This window comes from Camelus ferus, chromosome 29, assembly GCF_009834535.1.
Source record: "Camelus ferus isolate YT-003-E chromosome 29, BCGSAC_Cfer_1.0, whole genome shotgun sequence".
In the NCBI taxonomy this organism is placed as follows: domain Eukaryota; kingdom Metazoa; phylum Chordata; class Mammalia; order Artiodactyla; family Camelidae; genus Camelus; species Camelus ferus.
Window position 1 is genome coordinate 16,725,176 of NC_045724.1, and position 21,528 is coordinate 16,746,703.

The 21,528-nt window shown below is 36.0% G+C and overlaps 1 protein-coding gene across 1 annotated transcript; it reads left to right on the forward strand.

The window, feature by feature from the left end:
- Nucleotides 1–51: 51 nt before the first annotated feature.
- ECD (ecdysoneless cell cycle regulator) lies at nt 52–20,172 on the forward strand. The gene is given in 15 exon segments (XM_006173397.3): nt 52–255; nt 1,603–1,820; nt 4,639–4,756; nt 6,903–6,990; nt 7,107–7,285; nt 8,266–8,458; nt 9,021–9,149; nt 10,815–10,943; nt 12,888–12,965; nt 12,967–12,974; nt 15,490–15,596; nt 15,726–15,909; nt 16,878–16,945; nt 18,214–18,428; nt 19,883–20,172. Coding segments are annotated over 15 exon segments (2,106 nt in total). The 5' UTR covers nt 52–94; the 3' UTR covers nt 20,114–20,172.
- The last annotated feature ends 1,356 nt before the right edge of the window (nt 20,173–21,528 follow it).

The window sequence follows — 21,528 nt, forward strand, 5'->3', positions numbered from 1 at the left end:
GTGCCACTTCCCTAGGGTCCCTCACCTCTCTAGTCCTCCGCCCTCCCTGCTTCCCCCGGGGCGGAAGTGACGAAGGCACAGGGGCACCCGCCTAATGCTCCCGCCGACGCGCAGCAGTGACGACGCCTGCGGTTCCGGGGCTGAGCCGGTTTCTGACTTTCAGAGTTTCCGTCGGCCTCGGGTCCCAGACAAGCGTGTGGACCCAGCCCGAGGCACGCTTTGGCTGCTGCTGGCAGCTCCCGACCTGCTCACGAGGTAGGAAAGGCAGCTGAGGAAAGTACCGCAACAGAAACGCGCCGGAGAGGCCCAGGCCCCAGAGCCGTGAGCGGAATTGGCTCATTTTGTTGCATGGAGAGAGCCTAGTCTGAGTAAAAAGCGCTAGACTCCAGGTGGGGCCTCTGCTGCTTTTTCGCTTCTCTTGTGCCCCCAGTTTTCTCAAGTGTACAGTGAGGAATTAGACGGGGTGATCTCAAAGTCCTTTCCAGTTCTGGCACTAATTCTTAACAATGTGTGCTTGGCATTATGGGGTGGGTGGGTAGCGTTATTATGTCTATCTGTGTTGGTAGGCCAAATGATGGTTTGGACAGATTGTAGTGAGTGAGGGTCTGGATGGAAGATATAAATTCCTTTCGACCTCGTTTTATTAATCCCATCGAAAACCAAGTAAGGCAATCGTAGCCTTAGAGGGGACCCTCCAATGTAGTGTCTTCCTTTACCAAGCTTCATCTGGCAGCAGTAGTAAGCTAGCACTTTTGTTTGTAGGGGGAACCCCTGGTGAATAGATATTTTCCACCTCCTATGGTACCAGAGCTATACCCCCTGACATCGGAAAAGGGGAAGAATTTAGGACAGATAGTTGTAGGGTCAAGAACCATGGGCAGGTTATTTTGGGGTGAAATGGTAGGACATGAATGTTTTGTAGTTTTGAAGTCCCCTATGCCATGCAATGGGAAAGATTTAAATTCTGCAGAGTAAGGGCAATCTTTCTTAAAGAGTGTTTAAATAATAAAGACTCAAGGAGGGTGGGTATAGCTCAGTGGTAGAGTGTGTGCTTAGCACGCCTGAGGTCCTGGGTTTAATCCCCAGTACCTCCATTAAAAAAATTTAAATTAGAGAAGGATTTTAGAGATGAGAGATTAACTCTTTTTCTACAGTTAAGGAAAAAAAGCTCAGAAAGAGAAAGTGAAATGCCCAAATTGAGGCAACTCGGACTAATTGCAGAACTGGGACTTTTGATAGTATCTCAACAGAAGATGTTACTGCAGTGTTTCTTAAAGTGTGGCACACCAGTGCAAGGGCAAACATTTTTAATTTTATTCTTAAATACCTATTAGTTAATTTGGGAATGTACTGGATTTCCATTTACTGTATTATATCAAAAGTTCCTTTAATATAATTGTAAGTATAAAAATGTCATTAAAACAATGTTAAAGAAATGTTACCATAGTTGATATGTGGTCAAGGCAAAAATCATGATGATCATATGTGGATAACTGAATTTTGAAAAACAACGTTAATTAAATTGCCTAGGATAGTTCAGGGAATAGGATATTACTTCTACGTTATTCTATATCATTTATATTATTGACACTTTCAATGTAGTTATCAAGGAAGAATGGAGGAAAATATGAAGCTTGCTACAGTGGAAGACACTGTAGAGTACCGCCTGTTCCTGATACCAGATGAACCAAGGGACCCAGAGGAACACAAAGAGATTCTTCAAAAGTATATTGAGAAGATAATGACCCAGTTTGCACCTATGCTGGTCCCCTATATCTGGCAGAATCAGCCTTTCAATCTTAAATATAAACCGGGGAAAGGTAAGGCTCTTTTGCTTATTTTCATTTGATATGTGTGACTGGTAATGTCATTCTGACAACAGAGGTGTGTAATAGTCTATAGTTCATTCAGTGTTGTCAGGAGACTTACATCCTGAACTTCTTAGATTAGTGATGTTTGTCTATACTCAGTTAAGCCCTTAAGCTTAAAATTTTTTTAAAATTCATATTGATAAAAAACTTTCTAATAGTCATTACCTTAGGAACTAATATATACTCAACATTATTAAACCATGGCTTTATCTTTTGAACTTTAATTAATTTACTATACCATGATGTATCTAGGTACCGATACTAAACAGGTTCAGACGTCTGGTTTCCTTAACCAGAGTTCCTTTAGCTGTTACTCTGTATTCCTCAGTCTTGACAATGTGTTTGTTAGGCTGCCTTGTTTTGCATAGTTGTTTTGAGAAGGATCTAAGAGTGGCTCTGCCTGGCTTATAAAGAGAAATAATTGGGCTAACCGACCATAATTCTCCCCTCAGAAGCATTTTAAGATTCTTTCACTACTTCCCTGTGTTGTCGGTGCTTGAAATCTGACTTCTGGCCAAAAATGCCACTTTGTCCTATCTTATAAGTGTACTAAAATGAATCATCTATAGGTGACCAAGGCTCTATTCATGCAGTGACTTATGTGGGGGCTTGTTTCAGATCAGGAGCCTGGCATCTTGAGATACCATCGTTCTAGCTCTCGATTTAGGACTTATCTGTTATCTTTTGGCTAGCAGTTGCCAGATGTCTTCCTTACTGTTAATTTTATTGAACTCCTAATCACTGAAACACGTGATATTTATTGGCAAGAACACTGTCATGTTAGCACAGCACATCTAAAACCAATTCCTTATCTTTCTTCTGTTAAGTCATTTTTACACGGTGTTTTCTTGTCTTGCTCAATGGCATTGCTATCTACCTAGTTATCAAGCTTGCTAGTGTTTCAGAATCATATTCAACTCCTCACTTCACCATGATCAGTCAGGTACTAAATCCTAGTGTGACTACTCCTAAAATATGACCCCTTCTCTACATCTGTTTGGCTGCAGTCTAGGCTCTCTTGATCTCTTCATCTAGAAGACTACAGTAGCCACCTAGCCAACCTGTCTGGTTCCAGTGTCTCCAGTTCCTCACACTGTTTCCAGTTACTTTTGTAAAATACAAATTTGATCAGGTCACTCTCCTGCCTAACATCCTTCAACAGTTCCACATTGCTTCTGGATGAAATTTGAATTGAAGTTTAATATATAAAGTATTGGAGGTTCTAATTGGAGGTTCGCTGGTTGAAGAAACTTGGGAGATTTAGAGTAGGAAGAAGAGTTAGCTGGGCTGTTCTTCCCACCTGGTTTTTTTGTTTGTTTTGTTTTGTTTGTTTTGCCATGGCAGCTCTTGAGACACTCCACATTACACCTGGTTGACCTCCATTCTGTTAATCTGATTTATTACATTGGTTGGTTTTCATATGTCAAATCATCCTTGCATTTTAAGGATAAATCCCACTTGGTCATGATGTACAGTCCTTTTAATGTGTTGCTGAGTTCAGTTTGCTAGTGTTTTGTTGAGGATTTCTGCATCATCATTCACCACGGGTATTGGTCTGTAGTTTTCTTGTGTCTTTTTCTGGCTTTAGTATTAGGGTAATGCTGGCCTCATAAAATGAGCTTGGAATGTTTACTTTTTCTTTGTATGAGTTTAAGGAGAACTGATGTTAATTCTTCTTTAAATGTTTGGTAGCATTCTCTAGTGAACTCATCTGGTCCTGGGCTTTTTTGTTGTTGGGAAGTTCCTGACTATTAATTCAGTGTCCTTACTTGTTATAGATCTGTTCAGATTTCCTATTTCTGCATGATCCAGTCTTGATAGGTTGTGTGTTTTGAGGAATTTATACATTTCTTATAGGTTATCCAGTGTGTTGGTATACAATTGTTCATAGTGTTCGCTGATAGTCCATTTTATTTCTGTGGCATAGGTATAATATCCCTTCTTTCATTTCTGATTTTAGTTATTTGGGTCTTCTCTCCTTTTTTAGTTACTCTAATATTTTGTCAATCTTGTTGATCTTTTCAATAAACCAACTCAGTTTTGTTAATTTGTTTCTATTTTGCTGTTCTCTATTTCATTTATCTCTGCTCCAATCTTCATTATTTCCTTCCTCTAACTTTGGGTTTAGTTTGTTCTTTTTCTTGTTTTTTAAGGAATAAAGTTAGGTTTTTGATTAGAGATTTTTTTATAACTATGAACCTCCTCTTAGCACTGCTTTCACTGTATCTCACACATTTGGTATGTTGTGTTTCTGTTTTCATTTGTCTCAGGATGTTTTCTAATTTCCCTTGTGATTTCTCCTTTGAACCATTGGCTATTTCAGAGTGTATTGTTTGAGTTCTACATATTTTTGGACAATGCACTTGTTTGAAAATTTATGCTGATATCCCCAAAATACTCCATTGTCTGTCATGCCTCTGTGCCTTTGCACATGCTGTTCTCTCTTTCTGGAAAGCCGACTTCTGGTCATTCCTCCAGATAAGCATAGCTCAGATAGCACATACTTGATATTCACATTGTCCTCAGTGCATACCTCTGTTGATCATCTTGTTTTGAGATGCTTGGTTGTCTGTTTCCTGTCATCTAATCCCTAAGCTGCTCAAGAGTAGGCTTCTTGTATCTTGTTTTGGATTGCATCCCCAACTTCCAGTATAGTACCTAGAGTATAGGCAGTCAATGAATGTTTGTTTAATTGAATAATTGCTTGTATTTTTATTTGCTCTGATAAGTTTATTTGGTTATATGATTGCTTTTCTCTTGTTTTTAGGAGATGTTCCTGCTCATATGTTTGGCATGACAAAGTTTGGGGATAACATTGAGGATGAATGGTTTATTGTTTATATAGTAAAACGAATTACCAAGGAATTTCCAGAGTTAGTAGCAAGGTATTATAGTTATTTTAATAGTTTTGAAGGAATTCTGTTATTAAAACTGACATTTTTTCCCACTTAGTAATATTTTTTTCTGTAGTCTGGTGGAAACTGTACAAATTTGGGACATAGATTTCAAAAGTGATTTCTGTATTTTCTTTCTTTTCTCTTGTGACTTCCTTTTTTTGAGGAGGGATTAAAATAGCACTTGGGCATTCAACTTCCAAAAAAATTTGAATAAACTTGCTTATTTTAGGTTTTCTCTTTTTTTATGCCTGTTATGAGAGAACAAATACACATGGTAAATAAAATTCAAACAATACAAAAGGTTGTACTGCTCTGACTTCTCAAAAGTAATCACCATCAAATTTCTTACGAATCTTTAAAAAAAATTCATTCATATATACATATACACATTTCACAGATTTCTTTATTGTGTCTTACCTTATTATACCATACATAAATTTTTCACGAAACCACATACAGAAGAAATTTAAAGAGAAATCAGTGAACAGCTGTATAGATAAGAAGCAAAGTAGGCAATAGTGTATTCTCTTTCAAATTTTAAAATAGGAACTGATAATTCTCTAAAATTCCCAAGTTTTGCCAGCAGAGGGCAATTTACCCACTTAATGCATGTCCTAGTTGTCCTCTTCAGGCCCCAAATTCTGGTCTTCTACCCACTCAATCTTTTCCCCAGCAGAACAAAAAGAAAAAAAACAACAGCAACTTTGGAAACTTATTATTATATCAAAATTTCAAAAGTAGAGAGAATAAATAAAAGTAAAGAGAATAAACCCTCATGTACTAATCACCCTGGTTCAGTAATTATCAACTCATAGTGATTATTCCATTTACTTCCTTCCCCTACTCCCCCATCACATAGCAAGATTATTTTAAAGAAAATCTCCAGTACTATACCATTTGATCTTCAAATACTTCAGGATGTAAATCTGAGATAAGAACTGCTTCTACTGTTACCACACCTAAAAATAGGTAGCAGTAATTTCTTAATAAATGATAGAATTTCAAATGAGGATACACAGAAATATTAGTTTCTGTCTTTACAAGAAAAATAAGGAGAAGGCAATACCTTTCATGTGCTGATTCTGGTATTATATATATATAAAATAATGGTTCCTATCTACATATTAGGCCTCTAAAGCTCTTTAATAGGCATCAACTTGTTTAAAACAAATTTAGAAAAAGAAAAAAGCTTTTCCTCTATGTCTCTGCCAGATTAGTATTCCTTAAGTAGAGCCCTAACCATTTTACTACCCTGCTCTAAAACCTTTCATTCTTTTTGTCTACAAAACTAAACTCATTCTCTTTGATTCTGCCAACATTGAAAGCTCTTCTCAAAATGATATAACTGTGCTTTTCTAGTCTTGTTCTTTACTAGTTATCATTCTTCAGATATCTGCCTTAAAGTGCCACCTCCATGGTTTTGCTTATGCTGTTCCCTCTCCCGAGAACATCTCTCCTTTTCTCCACATGTTGTATCTCCATCCATTAAAAGTGAAAAACTATAGAACAGTATATATAATATGCTGCATTTGGTGTGACAAGAGGAAAAAAATAATTTATGTTCCTATTTGCTACATTATACAGAGGGAAACTCTAGAAGGATCAACAAGAAATAACAATGGTGGAGGAGCTGGGCGTTTAGATAGAAAAGTAGGAAGGAGACTTTTTCATTGTGTAACTTTTTATGTATTTTTTTAGACATTTTAACCATGTGACTGTACCCTCAGAAAGTTAAATTTTTAAAAAGTGATGCAAATGAGGCAAAACAAAATTATCTTTCAAGGCCCAAATAATAATTCCTCCATAAGGCTTTTCTAATCTTGGCTATGTGTAATTTTTTTCTCCTTCTGAAACCATATAGTACTTTGTATATTTTTCTCATTTTTGTCCACTGTTACTTATTTATATTCTTATTTTTCTCACCTTATTGCCCTCCAACCCCTCCTTACAATCTTACAGTCTCCTTCAGTGCTTAATGGTATCTTAAGTATTTTGTTTTATTATAGAAATCTACAATAATACATACTCGTATTATTTACTAAGATGAAGCAGAAAATCTATTAGAACAAATCTGTTTTGATTATTAGCAAATATGTGCTTTTTTGAATACAAAGCTGGAACTTTTTTTCATTAGGATTGAAGACAATGATGGTGAATTCTTGTTAATAGAAGCTGCTGACTTTCTCCCTAAATGGTTGGATCCTGATAATAGCGCCAATAGGGTAAGTATATCCAAGTTTGGAAAATTTACAGAGGTAAAATCATGTTGCAGCATTTTTCGTATGTACCTAGACTTTGTTAGTGCCTAGTATGAAAACTAAAACATACCATTTTGCAGGTATTTTTTCACCATGGGGAGTTGTGCATTATCCCTGCACCAAAGAAACCTGGAGCAGTACCCTGGTTACCCACCACACCCCCAACAATATCTCAAGCATTGAATATAATCTCAACACACCCAGAAAAAATTTTGGCTTCAGAATCCATACGAGCTGCTGTGAATAGACGCATCAGAGGGTATGAAAATAAACACTCATTGCTAACTAAAGAGCCTTTTGATTTAGTATAGCAAGTCTTTGGGTGGGTCTAGAATTTCTTTCACCTAGATTAGTGGTAATTTTCATTCTGTCTTCATCCTTCATGAAATTGACCAACAAATTAAACTTAACGTTTTAAAACCAAGAAACGGGTACCTTTTTAATTCCCATTTAAAAATATTATCCTCTCAACATTTTTGCATTTATTTACCATAGACATTGTGGCTAAGTATTATGTATATCCATAGATAAGAATTTTCAGACCTTTAGATAGAAAATCTAAGTGGGCACAATGTTTTCAGGCTTTATCTGTGGGTCTGCGCCTATATGTGGGATTATTTGACCTACATGGAACTCTTTAGGCTCTATTCAGAAGAGAATGTCTTAGTCTAATAACATATTTGTTCAGCTATTGGCAAATTTTTTTAAAAAAATTTTGGGGGTGGTAATTAGGTTTATTTATTTATTTACTTTTAGAGGAGCTCCTAGGGATTGAACCTAGGACCTTGTGCATGCTAATCATGTACTCTACCCCTTGAGCCATACCCTCCTTGGCCAGCCATTCAAATTTGGGTACCTAGTAAATGTTTAGCACCATTAACAGTATCTTAACAGTATTAAAAATCTCTTTCAGCTTTGCCTCAGTATAATGTGTACCATTTTTTTAGGAGAATAAATTCTGATTTTATTTCCAAAGTATAGTAGTGTTTTCATTTTGTTTTTATGGGACCACCTTAATCCCTGTTTTTTATTTTCCATTTCTTCCCACTTTTTCTCTTTCTCTTCCTTCTTGTAGTCTTTAGTGTAAACAGCATCTCTATCTTCACCTCTCTTGTCACTCTTTCTGTCTTACTTTTAATGAGCCAAGACAAGGTAAAATGTTAAGATGGAAGTAAATGGTATAGGAATCCTAGATATTTGCATATCATAAAATAAAAATAATTCTGTTACCTGCCACAGATACCCAGAAAAAATTAAAGCCTCCCTCCATCAGGCGCACTGCTTCCTTCCAGCCGGCATTGCTGCAGTGCTGAAGCAGCGCCCCAGGTTGGTGGCTGCAGGAGTCCAGGCATTTTACCTCCGGGACCCTACTGACCTGCGAGCCTGTCGTGTTTTCAAGACATTCTTGCCTGAAACACGAATAATGACATCGGTAAGATATGTCTCTTGGTCATCTAGTTTCCCTCACTAGAAAGAGAATTGAACATTATTTTAATTGTTCACTGGGAAAATATTGGAAATATTCTGTTTCCTCATAGCAAGTTAATGTACTTTTTTTCTTTTTTTCTTTTCTCTTATCCAGGGGAGGAAGGTTGTAAGAGACCTGACTCCCTATTTTGTATCTCAATGTTTCCTAGCTATTTCTAACCATATTTTCCCTATTTGAGTAATTACATCCTTCTTAATAGTAAAATATTTCATTTCTCCCAGAGAATTAAGAATTATTCTTTATCATCATTGCCATGTAATGTAACTAATGATAGGAATCATCCTGGTGATAACTAAAAAATGGACAATGAAGGTTAATTTTATGGCATATGCATTACATCTTGATAAGATTGTTACTAGAAAATGTAGGCAGTGAGTAGGTGGGTCCTTTTTCCATTTATATGAATATGAAGCTCATAAATGAAGTTATTGTTATTAGCTATGAAATGACAGTCAAATTTTTTATTTTGGGAAAAGACTCACATAGTTTGTGTCCCCATGTCCAGGTCACTTTCACTAAATGTCTGTATGCACAGTTGGTGCAACAAAGGTTTGTGCCAGACCGGCGGAGTTGTTACAGGCTGCCTCCTCCATCTCATCCCCAGTACCGAGCGCATGAACTGGGCATGAAGCTGGTAATGTTGAACCAGAAAATTTTATTTTCTTCCTGTATGTTAAAGGGCTCTTAGCAGAATAATGACACAGCACAGAAATCTAGAAATATGCTGTATTAATGTGAAACATGGCATTTCAATTAAGAAGGAAAAGTGGACTATTCAGTAAATGATGATAGGACTGTGAAGCCATCTGAAAAATTAAAATTGGTTTCCTCACACCAATACCAAAATAAATTCCACTTGGACCAACTAATGAACTGAAAAACTTGAAACCATGAAATTTGAAAGGAAACATAGGAAACTTTTGGAAATCTGAGTAGGAAAGTCCTTTCTAAGCAAAACTTGAGCCTAGAAACTATAAAAGAAAAGATTGATGAATTTGATTATATAAAAATTAAGCATTTCTGTGGGGAAAAAAACCCCGTAAGTATAGTCAAAAGACAGTAAACCTGGAGAAAATACTATATTTGCAATTTAAATGGTACAAAGTTGATTTCTCTAACATACAGCAATCCTACAACTCAATATGAAAAAAAAATAGTACTAGTCAATCAAAAAATGATCAGAAACCATGAACAGATAGTCCACAGAAAAGGAAATACAACTGATTTTAATTTAAATGTATGAAAAACATTGGCCCTTGCTCATAATAAAAGAAATGCAATTTAAAGTTACAAAATAGTATTTTTCACCTTTTGATTGGCAAGTATCCAGAAGTTTTATATATATACTGGGTTAATAAAAATACATAAAGAAATGCCCTCAAACATTTTTGACAGGAGTATAAGTTGATTCAATCTCTTAGAACAGTTTGTCACCGTGCATCAACATTTAAAATGCACAAATCCTTTGCTCAGCATTTTCACTTCTAGGAATTTATCCTCCATATATTTTACTTGTCCACAAAGGCATTCGAGGATACTCATGGCAGCATTGTTTATAGTAGCAAAAGATTGGAAACTACCTAATGTCTATTAGTAGGGGACTAGTTTGATAAATTATGGTCTGTCCATGAAGTGAAATGGAGAAATTTATATATGTCCATATGAAATGATTTCCAGGGCATCACTAAATGAAAATGCAAAGTTTGGAGCAGTGTGTATATTGCCATTTAGTGACAGAGGGATGGAGGAGGAGGATACACAAATGCAAACACACACATCTGCTTGAGTGCATAGATTACTTCTGAAAGGATATGCAAGAAATTATAACAGTAGTTTTCTCTAGAGTGATTAGGGAAGCCCCCTGTTGGAAGTATTTTCCACGTGCATTATATTTTTTAACCAAAGGACTCTCAAAATGAAGTGATTCCCTCCCTTTACTATGCCTGAGACTACGCTTAATTCATTTATAATTTCTGTTAAGCAAGAAACCCTTTGCAAAGCTTTTTTAAGCAAATAAGAAATAAGTTTAAATTTCTAGTTTTTTAAATCAGTGAGGGAAGAAATCTCTCTGTAGAGAATAAGAATCTTTGTTTTGTATTATTTGCTTCCCCTGTATAATTGTTTGGTATTCTACAGAGATTAAGAAACTTGGAAATAAAGTCACATTTTTTTTTCATAAAATTAGAATAGTGCTATAAACGTTCACATGCCCATGTGTCTGGTCACCTAGTTTTTAGTTTAGTGTGGTTAAATGGAAAGAAGGTAACCTAATAATAAATATTTTGTCTTTTCCACATAGGCTCATGGATTTGAGATCTTATGCTCCAAATGTAGTCCACATTTTTCTGACTCCAAGAAATCCCATGTGATTACCTCCCCACTCTGGGCTGGCTTCCTTGAAAGTCTGAAAAAGAATGATTACTTTAAGGTAGGACTTACAATGCATTTTTAAAATTGTACAATCCAGGGAAAATCAGGCCAGTGATTTAAAGTTCTGTGGTCTAGAAATTAACATAACATTGTAAATCAACTATACTTCAATTAAAAAAAAAAATAAAGTTCTATGGTCCATATTTAATGTGTAATATAATTGTAGGAACTAAAGTTAAAAGGGGCCATCCTAGTTCGATGGTAATGAGGGAATGTCTATGAACTGTTTCCAGTATTTTAGAGAAATTAGTAACATCTGTATAAAGTGACAGAAGTTATTATTTGTATCAGATGAACAACTTGCAAAAATCTATAAAGCAAATGTGAAGACACCAAATAGAAAAATTAGCAAACGCATGAATTTAAAAAATTACAAGAAGAAAAAAAAAACCATCACTGAACTGAACATTCTTTTAATATTAACTGATCATAAACAGTTCTAATTTTCTATTAAGGAACTGATTTTCAGGTATGCACTTTTGTTCATTGATTTGTTATTACTTGTTGCTTCACTGGAATGTAAAATTTGTGGTTTAACAGACTCACAGACATAGAAAACAAACTTATGGTTACCAGGGGAAAAAGGAAATGTGGAGGGATAAATTGGGAGTTTGAGATTTGCAGATACTAAATACTATATATAAAATAAATAAACAACAGTGTCCTACTGCATAGCACAGGGGACGATACTCAATATCTTCTAATAAACTATAATGAAAAAGAATCTGAAAAGGAATATATATATATGTATAACTGAAACACTATGCTGTACACCAGAAATTAACACATTTTAAACTGACTATACTTCAATTAAAAAAAAAATTTGCAGTTTAAGATATTAAAAAAAATTACAAAAAGACAATTGTAAATTTCTAAATTTAAAATATTCACTCTCACAAGTAGTAAAGATATGCACATGAACACAATAATAAAGACTGTTTTTCACTTACGTAAAACGGGTATTAATGATATTCAGTGCTGTTGAGAATATAGTGAAAATAATACACCTATACATTGCTGATAACATTGCAATAGGTAGAACCTTAACTGGGAAGTAATTGGATAGTCCAGTTCCAAGAGCTGTAGAAGGGTTCAAACTTGGAACCCTCACTTTGAATAATCAATTTTAAGGAAACATCCAAGAAGTAGAAAAATCGTTAAGAATATGATGATTTTCAGAAACAGACTGATAGACATAGAAGACAAACTTGTGGTTGCCAAGGGGGTGGGGAGTGGGAAGGGACAGACTGGGATTTCAAAATGTAGAATAGATAAACAAGATTATACTGTATAGCACAGGGAAATATATACAAGATCTTATGGTAGCTCATAGAGAAAACAATGTGACAATTTTATATATGTTCATGTATAACTGAAAAATTGTGCTCTACACTGAAATTTGATACAACATTGTAAAATGATTGTAAATCAATAAAAAATGTTAAAAAAAGAATATGATGATTTTAAAGACTGTGTAGCAGTATGGAAAAGTGCTTATATTATAGTATATTTTTAAAAGAATGTAAAATATTAAGTGTGAGTGCCACTATAAACATGTATATGAAAGACAGAAATGATAGTTAAGGTGGGATTATGCTATTTTTTGGCTCTATTTGTACTTTGTTTTATAAGTTAATTACTAGTTAGTCAGTTACTTCTTAATAACTAGTTAAATAGTAGAAAATGGTTGAAAACTTTCCAAATTGGAAAAAGGATCTTAATGGTGAAGAGGATTAGGGACCACTACATCTAACCTCATCCCCTTATTTGAAGAAACTGGAGCCCAGAGACATCAATGAGAGAGCAGGAACTCGGACTCAGGCCTCATGATTCCTGAACAATATCTTATATCATACGCTGCCTCCCTTAGAGTTGCCGGTGAGCAGGTTATGTTAAAGACACCGTGTATATAATGTTCTGATAGGCATTATTACTTTTTTAGGGACTGATAGGAGGTTCAGCTCAGTACCAGGAAAGGTTAGAAATGGCGAAGAACTACTTCCAACTCTGCGTAAACAGGGCCAGAAAGGTGAGTTTATCACTACCCGAACATGGCAGCAGAGTGATGACTTGCCAGAAGTTAAGGGGTTACTTGCTCTTGAGAGTGGCAGAAGTTGGAGTTTCCAAATTTAAACAGTTAATGGAAAGGATCATGACTCCTGAAGGAGCTGGGGTTGAGAGAGAGGAAGTGTTGATACAGAAGATTGCTGGCACTGGTAGCCACCACCACCACCACCACCACCACCAACACCCATATTTACAAGTGAGAGGCTGAGGCCAAGAGAGATAAGTAATTTGCCAAAGGTTACACAGCTAATAAGTGACAGACCTAGGATTTGAACTCAGGCAGTCTGGTTTTGAGCCATGTGCTTAAATTCCTATGGGAGTTCTGGGCTGTGTTTAGCTATTATAGGTGAATCTGAAACACAGGATGAAGCAGGCATTCAGCCTCCAAATCAAGTCTCATTCTAGCCTGCCATACATTTTCTGTGGGGAGAAAGAAATGAACACAGGTTTGGAAGGAAATAGCACCGCTTTAAAATCTGATTAAATTGAGTTTCTTTTCTGGGAATGATGGAGTAACATATCAGACTAACCCCCTGCTAATTACAAAGATAAACTGAACAGAATATTAAAAAAAAATTATTTGAAGACACTGGAGAACAACAAAAGAAGGCAAAAATTAGAGGGAACAGGACCCTTGAAAGAAGATCACAGTGGGTAAGGTACATTTGTCTGACTTGTCCCCTGAGAGCACTTTTAGTCACTATGGCACAAGGGGAGTGGAGCTCAAGCAGCATGTCTTACTGGGCTGAAGAATCAAGAGTCAGAATTTGAGTGTTAGAAGAAACTCAATTTATGTTTGCAAAATTGAATTTGAGATATGTAAAGCTATTAAATAACATGAAAGAAGTAGCTTTGTATATGCTAAGATTCAAAAGGTCCCAGGTTGTATGTGAGTGTGGTTTTTGTTTGTCGTTAGGCTTTTTGTTTCTTTTTTTTCTTTTGTCAGACTGATCTGGTTTTGAACCCCAGCCATTTTGCCAGCATCTCAAATGCCACGCATTTGTCTAATAAAGTGTTCTTTGAAGACTGCATGAAGCAAAGTTAACTGAGAGAACTCTAATCTCTAGCCTCCATTTCAAGTGAAGCAGTCTTTCAGTTTGTTTTTAGCTTTATTGAGATATCATTGACAAAGTTCTAAGGTATTTACAGTGTCATCATAGTCATCGAATATACCTGTATGTTATGAAAAGATTCCCACCACCTAGTTAATTAGCAGGCTCATCACCTCACATATGTATCGTGTGTGTGTGTGTATATGTGTGTGTGTGTGTATGTGAACATTTAATTTTCACTCCCTTAGCAGATTTTAATTATGTAATACAATGTTATCAACTCTAGTAACCATGTTTTACATTGGATCCTCTGACCATATTTATCTGCTAGCTGAAAATTTATACCCTCTTACCAACCTCTCCCTATTTCCTTCCCTCTAGTCCCGGCAGCCACTTTTCTATTCTCTGTTTCTATGAGTTTGACTGTTCTGTTTTGTTTTGTTTTGTTTTTTAGATTCCACATATAAGTGATACCTTGCACTATTTAACTTTCTCTGTCTAGCTTATTCCATTTAGCATAATGTCCTCAAGGTCCATGTTGCTACAAATGGTAGGATTTCTTTCTCATGGCTGAATAATACTTCATTGTGTGTGTGTGTGTGTGTGTGTGGGTGGGTGTGTATCCTTATCCATTTATATTGATGGATACTTAGGTTGTTTCCATATCTTGGCTATTGTGAATAATGTTGCAGTGAAATGAGAGTACAGATCGCTCTTTGAGATCCTGTTTTCATTTTCTTTGGATAGATACCCGGAAGTGCAATTGCTAGATCATATGGTAGTCCTATTTTTAATTTTTCGAAGAACCTCTATAACGTTTTCCACAGTGGCTGCACCAATTTGCATTCTCACCAACAGTGCACAAGGTGGACTGGTCCACATCCTTGCCAACACTTGTTCTCTCTTGTCTTTTTGATGATAGCCATTTTGACAGGTGTGAGGTGATAACTCATTGTGGTTTTTATTTGCATCCATGATGATTAGTTGATACTGAGCACATTTTATAGTCATTTGTATGTCTTCTTTGGAAAAATGTCTTTTCAGTTCCTCTGCCCATTTTTGAATCAGAGTGCTTAGAGTTTGTTTGTTTGTTTGTTTGTTTTCGCTGTTTAGTTATATGAGTTCTTTATATGTTTTGGATATTAACCCTGTGTCATATATATGGTTAACGAATATTTTCTTCCATTCTATAGGTAGCATTTTCATTTTGATGGTTTCCTTTCCTGTACAAAGCAGTTTTTCTTGGAGCTCTTTTATATTTTGGAGTTCCTGGTGAAATTTTGAGAAAAAGAGTTCTGTATCCTAAAACCAATGTTTAAAAACAAATTAGGCTGGATAATCCCTTCCAACTTTAAAATACTATGTTTTTGTAGTTATTATTCTAAGCTCTCTTATTAAATGCCCATGTCCTTTATTTTTTTGTAGCTCTCTTGCTATGAGCCCAGGTGAAGAAATCTTAACGTTATTACAGACAATACCATTTGATATAGAAGAGCTTAAGAAAGAAGAAGCTAATCTTCCCCCAGAAGATGGTAAGTGATGGACCAGGATAGAGCAGAAGGTTTGAAAGAACTGAAACGTTCCACTAAGTCTCAGAGGGCCCTCTCCTGAGAGTAGTCATCATGTGAGTATAGTATGGCAGTATTGTGCTTCTTTTTCAGATGACCAGTGGTTAGAGCTCTCACCAGATCAGCTGGACCAGCTGCTGCAGGAAGCTGCTGGCAAAAAAGAACCAGAGCCCATTTCCAAGGGGCAGAAGGAAAACTATGACTTAACTCAAGTCTCGGAGAGCATGAAAGCTTTCATATCCAAAGTCTCAACACACAAAGGAGCAGAGCTGCCTCGGTAATTTGTGTTAAAGTATAAACATCTACATAGTTACAGCCCATATGTTGAAGTTGTCCAGTCACTGCCAGTTCTCTCTTTCTGTTTTCTTTTTAATTATTTATTCATTTTTTTGTAGTAAGTGATTTTTACTGCTTTGTTTTCCTCTTTTGGTGCCTGATACTATGATAACTTATCTAGAGTCAGATTGCTAGTAACCTGATCCATATGATCCTTTGAAGTAAGCCAGAGAGACCACTCAAAAGATCTAAAGGCCACTTTCCTAGAGCTGTTCAGGGCAACCATGTACTTTACTCTGGAAATTTTTACTCAGAACCTGATGGACTCTTACCATCTAGCTCTCACCAGGCTCAGGTTTCTGATCTCCTACCCCCAAGCAGATTGGAAGCTTCAAACTGAAAAGAGAAGGATAAAAGGGTTTATCAGAGGAAGAAATAATAACAAAAGAAAGAAGATGTGACATTTGGCAAGTAATAGGGAAAAAAGGTAGATAGAATTGTTACTTGTACAACGAATGTATCTTCTGTAGTGTTGATGCCCTTTCGCCTCATGAGAAGATTAAAATTTACATTCAGCATTCTCTTTAAGAAAGCAGGAATAATGAAAGGTTTGTTCTTATTTATTTTTAAAAGATAGACTTTATGTAAATTACCTTGGATAAATAACTTCTTTAGCTAATGCTAGATCTATCTTGTGGGAAGTGGAGGGTGGGCAGATCCCTAAATCAGCATAAGTTAAATGTGTATAATCAAAGTGCAATTTTTACTTTTATTTCATTGATCTTTCCCATTTCTGTTGCCCTACAAGGTGAGTAAGAATAATGATTTTTAAAATTTAAACTATAGTTTTCCTTGCTGTCCCTTTTGAGAGTCTGTCTCTAGTAGTGTTCCTAAGAATGGCACCAGTTGGTAGAAAAAAATTTCAAAGTTATGTTTGGGATAAATTGTCTTTTTCCTTTAATCTTACAGAGAACCTTCTGAGGCTCCAATCACTTTTGATGCAGATTCCTTTTTTAATTATTTTGATAAAGTTTTAGGTGAGTTGCAGTGTGATGTTCATTTTCATTTTGAAACGAAGTTGTGTAGAGATTACTAGAGCATTAGAGCATTGGATCTCCTGGAAGTCAAAACATTTGCTTTTTCTTCTTGATTTCGAGTTGCTTTCAGCCATTAATTATTGTCCTGTTGTGGAGGATGCCTTGCTTAGTGCCTGACATGGTAGCTGCTCATTAAATATTTGTTGAGTGAATGAATGCTGTGTGTTTAGATGGGTTTTACCTGGGCTCCCACACTATATTGCTTTTTCTCCTTTAGGCATATTGCACTTGCACACTCATAATAAAAAGACAAACAGCCCAATTTAAAAAAATCAACAAAGGATATAAACAGGCAGTGCCTTGAAGAAGAAATATAGTCAATAAATATTTGAAAATAGTAACAGTTTCTACTAAGCAAATAAAAATAAGAACTTTTTTTTTTTTTTTGCCCATCATATTGGCAAAAATTTAAAAGGTTGATAAAAGCCAGTTTTCTCAAGGGTTGGAGAAATGAGCATTGTCTAACTGTGGGAGTAGAATAGAAGTGTTAAGTTGTCTTTTCTCAAGGCAGTTTGGTACTCTAGAATGTTAAAAACCTTTGACTTAGCAATTTCACTTCCAGGAATTTACTTTATGAAAAAGATACATATGCTAAGATGGTGATTGCAACACTGTAGTATTAAAAAATTGGGTTATAGTATAATTTTACCAAAAAAAAAATCATAGTACATCCATATTATACTCCGCAGCCTTAGTGAAGGATGAGGCCCATCTATATGTTTTGACAGCGAAGAACCGCGAAGATAAATAAATAATGAGAAAAGAAAACCATAGTTCAATATGTATATCTGTGTAAAAAAAACACATATTATATACATACAGAGAATTGCATAGATAAACGTCTGGGTACCTACCAAACTGTTAAAAGATGCTTAACTGTGGGAAGAGAGTGAAATGTGAGACAATAATTCTGTATAACTTGCATGTTTACATAAAAATGTATTCATGTATTATGTAGTTTTTAAATTTTTTTAAGTAAAATATTTTAATTGAATTCACATTTTTTTTTTAAAAAGCTGAATCTTTCAGCTCAGCCAGTGTACTTTTCTGCAAATGTATGTCAGTACCATTTTCTGGAGGGGATTTTTCTGAAGTGGTTTGTCTATCTATGTTAGTCCTTTTCTGCAGATAATGTTCTGATTCTTTTGAGAGGTGTAATCACTCCAAAAAAATTTACCAAATGGCTTTCTATGTTGGGGTCTGTGTAGGGTCCAGGCTTCATGAGTCAGACTCCGACGATGTGGATGAGGAAGACTCTGAATGTTTAGATAGTGATGATGACTTGGATCTCGAAACACAGGAGCCTGGGGAAGAAGCGTCTATAAAAGGAACTCTTGATGATCTCAAGTCATACATGGCCCAGATGGACCAGGAACTGGCACATACCAGCATTGGCAAAAGTTTCACCACCCAGAAGCAAATGGTATATGTGTGTTTAACCTCTTTCCCTTTTGAGTCTGTTACAAAGGATAGCTAAAACCATATTTTCTCTTAGTTTTTCTTTTTTCTTTTTGATCTGTGATAATTTTTTATGATGAATTTGATTTTTTGATTTGAAATAAATAAGAATGCTAATTTTCTCCAAACTCTGGTAGGATGAAGGATTATTAATTTTCCTAAACATAGATAGGCTTAACTATATTATTTATTCTGTGTTATCTATCAGGAGTTAAAATAAAAAGTCATGGCTGTGTTCAGATTAGTATGCAGTTGCATACTTCTGCTAATGACTTAAATGGATTTTAAAAAAGAGAGAAAGGATATTAAATATCCAAGTAACTTTCAAGTCTTAATAGTATTTGTTTTATATGTTTCTCTTATTTAGAGCCAAATTTAGAATTCATCTTCCATCATGTTTTTACCCTAGTTTTTATACCAGTACTGTCTAACTACAGACAGAGACATAGAAAGAGAATGGATCCTGGAGTCTCATGGGTCAGGGTTTGAAATCCAGCTTAGCCATCCACTGTGGATGTATCCATTAACCAATAATCCTCATGTCATAGAATGAACACGAGAATCCAAATGAGACGACAGTTAAACTCATAATGGGCCCTTAATTAATGTTATTCCCCTTGCTTTGATCATCTTAACTTCATTTAAAACTGTAAATCACTTTCAGTATTGCCAAAACCTCGTAGAAACCATGCATTAGATTTATCTAAAGCAATGTTTCTTAAATTTTAATGTGGATGTGAATCACCTAAAGATCTTGTTAAAATATGGATTCTTGTTAAGTATATCTAAGGTGAAGGCTGAGATTTTACATTTCTAACAAGTTCCCAGGTGACAGACATGCTGCTGGTCCAGGGACCACACTTTAAGTAGAGATACAAAAGATAGATTAAGCTGCAATCTTTCAAATCCTTTCCCTAGCCTGTGAAATCAGGGACTCAGGTACCAATTCAGAGTCTTTGTGGTTGGACTCTGCAAAGCCTCAGATTTTTATTTTGTTTTTTCATTGCAGGGGGGAAAGGGAAATCTAGCTTTTTTCATTTAGAGAAAATTTTAGAGTCTTTTTTTTAAATGTTCATTTTTCTGTTTATTTCTCTTAAAACTCTAAGGCAAGCTATAAATGAACGTCCTTAACCCTGGTTATTTCCCTTGGGCTATTTCAAAACAGGGAAGAAATCCATTTAATATGTAGAAACTTTTCTTAGGAAGAAATGTGTTACAATCTTTGGGACCAAATTTTAATATGTGTGTTAAATTACATTGTTTATTATTAGACTTCATTTTTACTTTCTACCAAGAAGCAAATTTCCTTTCTAATGTGGAATTCCATTTTACATTGTTGCTTAGTTATCTTTTTATTGTAACTACCATCCAACCTAATAGCATATTATCCCATGATTTTCTTTTCCCTCCACGAATAAGGAACCTCTATCCCAGACTACCAATAACAATTCAGATGAGGAAGATTCTGGTGCAGGAGGATCTGTTATGACGCCACTGGATGTAGACCTGAACCTGGTTTCAAATATATTGGAATCCTATAGTTCCCAAGCTGGACTGGCAGGACCTGCTTCTAACCTTTTACAAAGCATGGGAGTGCAGCTGCCTGACAACACTGATCACAGACCCACAAGTAAGCCAACGAAAGATTAGCCAGCAAACCTAGCCTGTCTTTTTTTTTCTTAAATAAATATTGAGTCTGACTGTGCTGATTTATAGTTTTGATTACTCATTTAGTAAAAATGTTTTCTGTGGGGAGGGTATAGCTCAGTGGTGAAGTGCGTGCTTAGCATGCACAAAGTCCTGGGTTCAATCCTAAGTTCTTCCATTAAAATAAATAACAACCTAATTCCACCCCTCCCCCAAAAGAAGTTCTCTTCGTTTTAAGTTTCGCAGATTGATTTCTCCTCCCTGAGCCCCAAACGTTGCCTCTGCACAGGTCTCTGTGATCTCAACTCAGAGGTGCACTCAAGGTTATGAAGTCAGCAGAGAGAGCGAATTAAGCCCCTGGACAGCCCCTGAGATTTACACACTCCATGTTTGGAACATTTTTTATCTTTACTGAGGATTAAATGTTGGGAAGAGAAAGGAAGGTAGATAGTGAAACATAGGAATGAATGAGTTGCTTTCTTATTCCAGTTACCAGGAATGACCTTGAGCCAGCCTTCCTCTGGTGACAAGTTAACGTTTTACCTGTTTCTGTTCTTCTTCATGGGACCTAGTGGGTTCTTTTTATCCTTATCATTTTCATAAATCATTGCCACATAACTATTCTCCAGCCAGACTTCTGTACCAAAGTTTCTTTTATTTCTCTGCTATTTTTCAGTATCCCAACCCCGCCCTCCTTTGCCTCTGCTTTCAGTAATCTTTGGAGTTCTAAGAAGCAAAGCCCTCTTTGCTCTCACTGCTGGGAAACAAAGGTCAATGTTGCAGCTCCTCCTATTAGCCACTCTCATTTTTTCTTTTCCAAAACAACACATTAATCCAAAAGCAAACAGTTACTCCATGGTAAGTTTGAGAAACTCATAACCAGGAATCCTGCACACTCCCCTTTCTATCAGTATTTTCAGACCGGGGATGTGTACACATGTGCTCACAAACACACCCACATAGAGACAGAAAACACTGGGAGACGGTAATACACATGGACCCTGAACTGTTTTCTTCTAACTACAAAATATGAAGAAATATCAGGACCTCTCTTTCAAGAGTGCGTTTCCCTTCTACATGCTGGGTTCAGCCCAGGTAAAGGCAAGCTGCCAATCCAACAGGATAATCAAATTTCATCACATATCCCTCAGCATTTCCTGATGAAGGCAATTTGATTTCCCTAAAGCAATGATGGTTTGCTGGCAATGGTGAGAGCAATGACCTTTTGGGATCAAAAGGAAATTCAGTGCTTTAACCTTTCCAGTTTTAGAAATCTCTTTTACTTAGTCCTGTGGGACTTGGATATTTAAATAATCCCGGGGTCTCTGGCACTTGTGTCTTTAATCATGAATTAGTGCCTAAAAGCACCTGGGATATGACTCTCTTCCCCAGCCATTCCTCTTTTCAAACAGACTTCT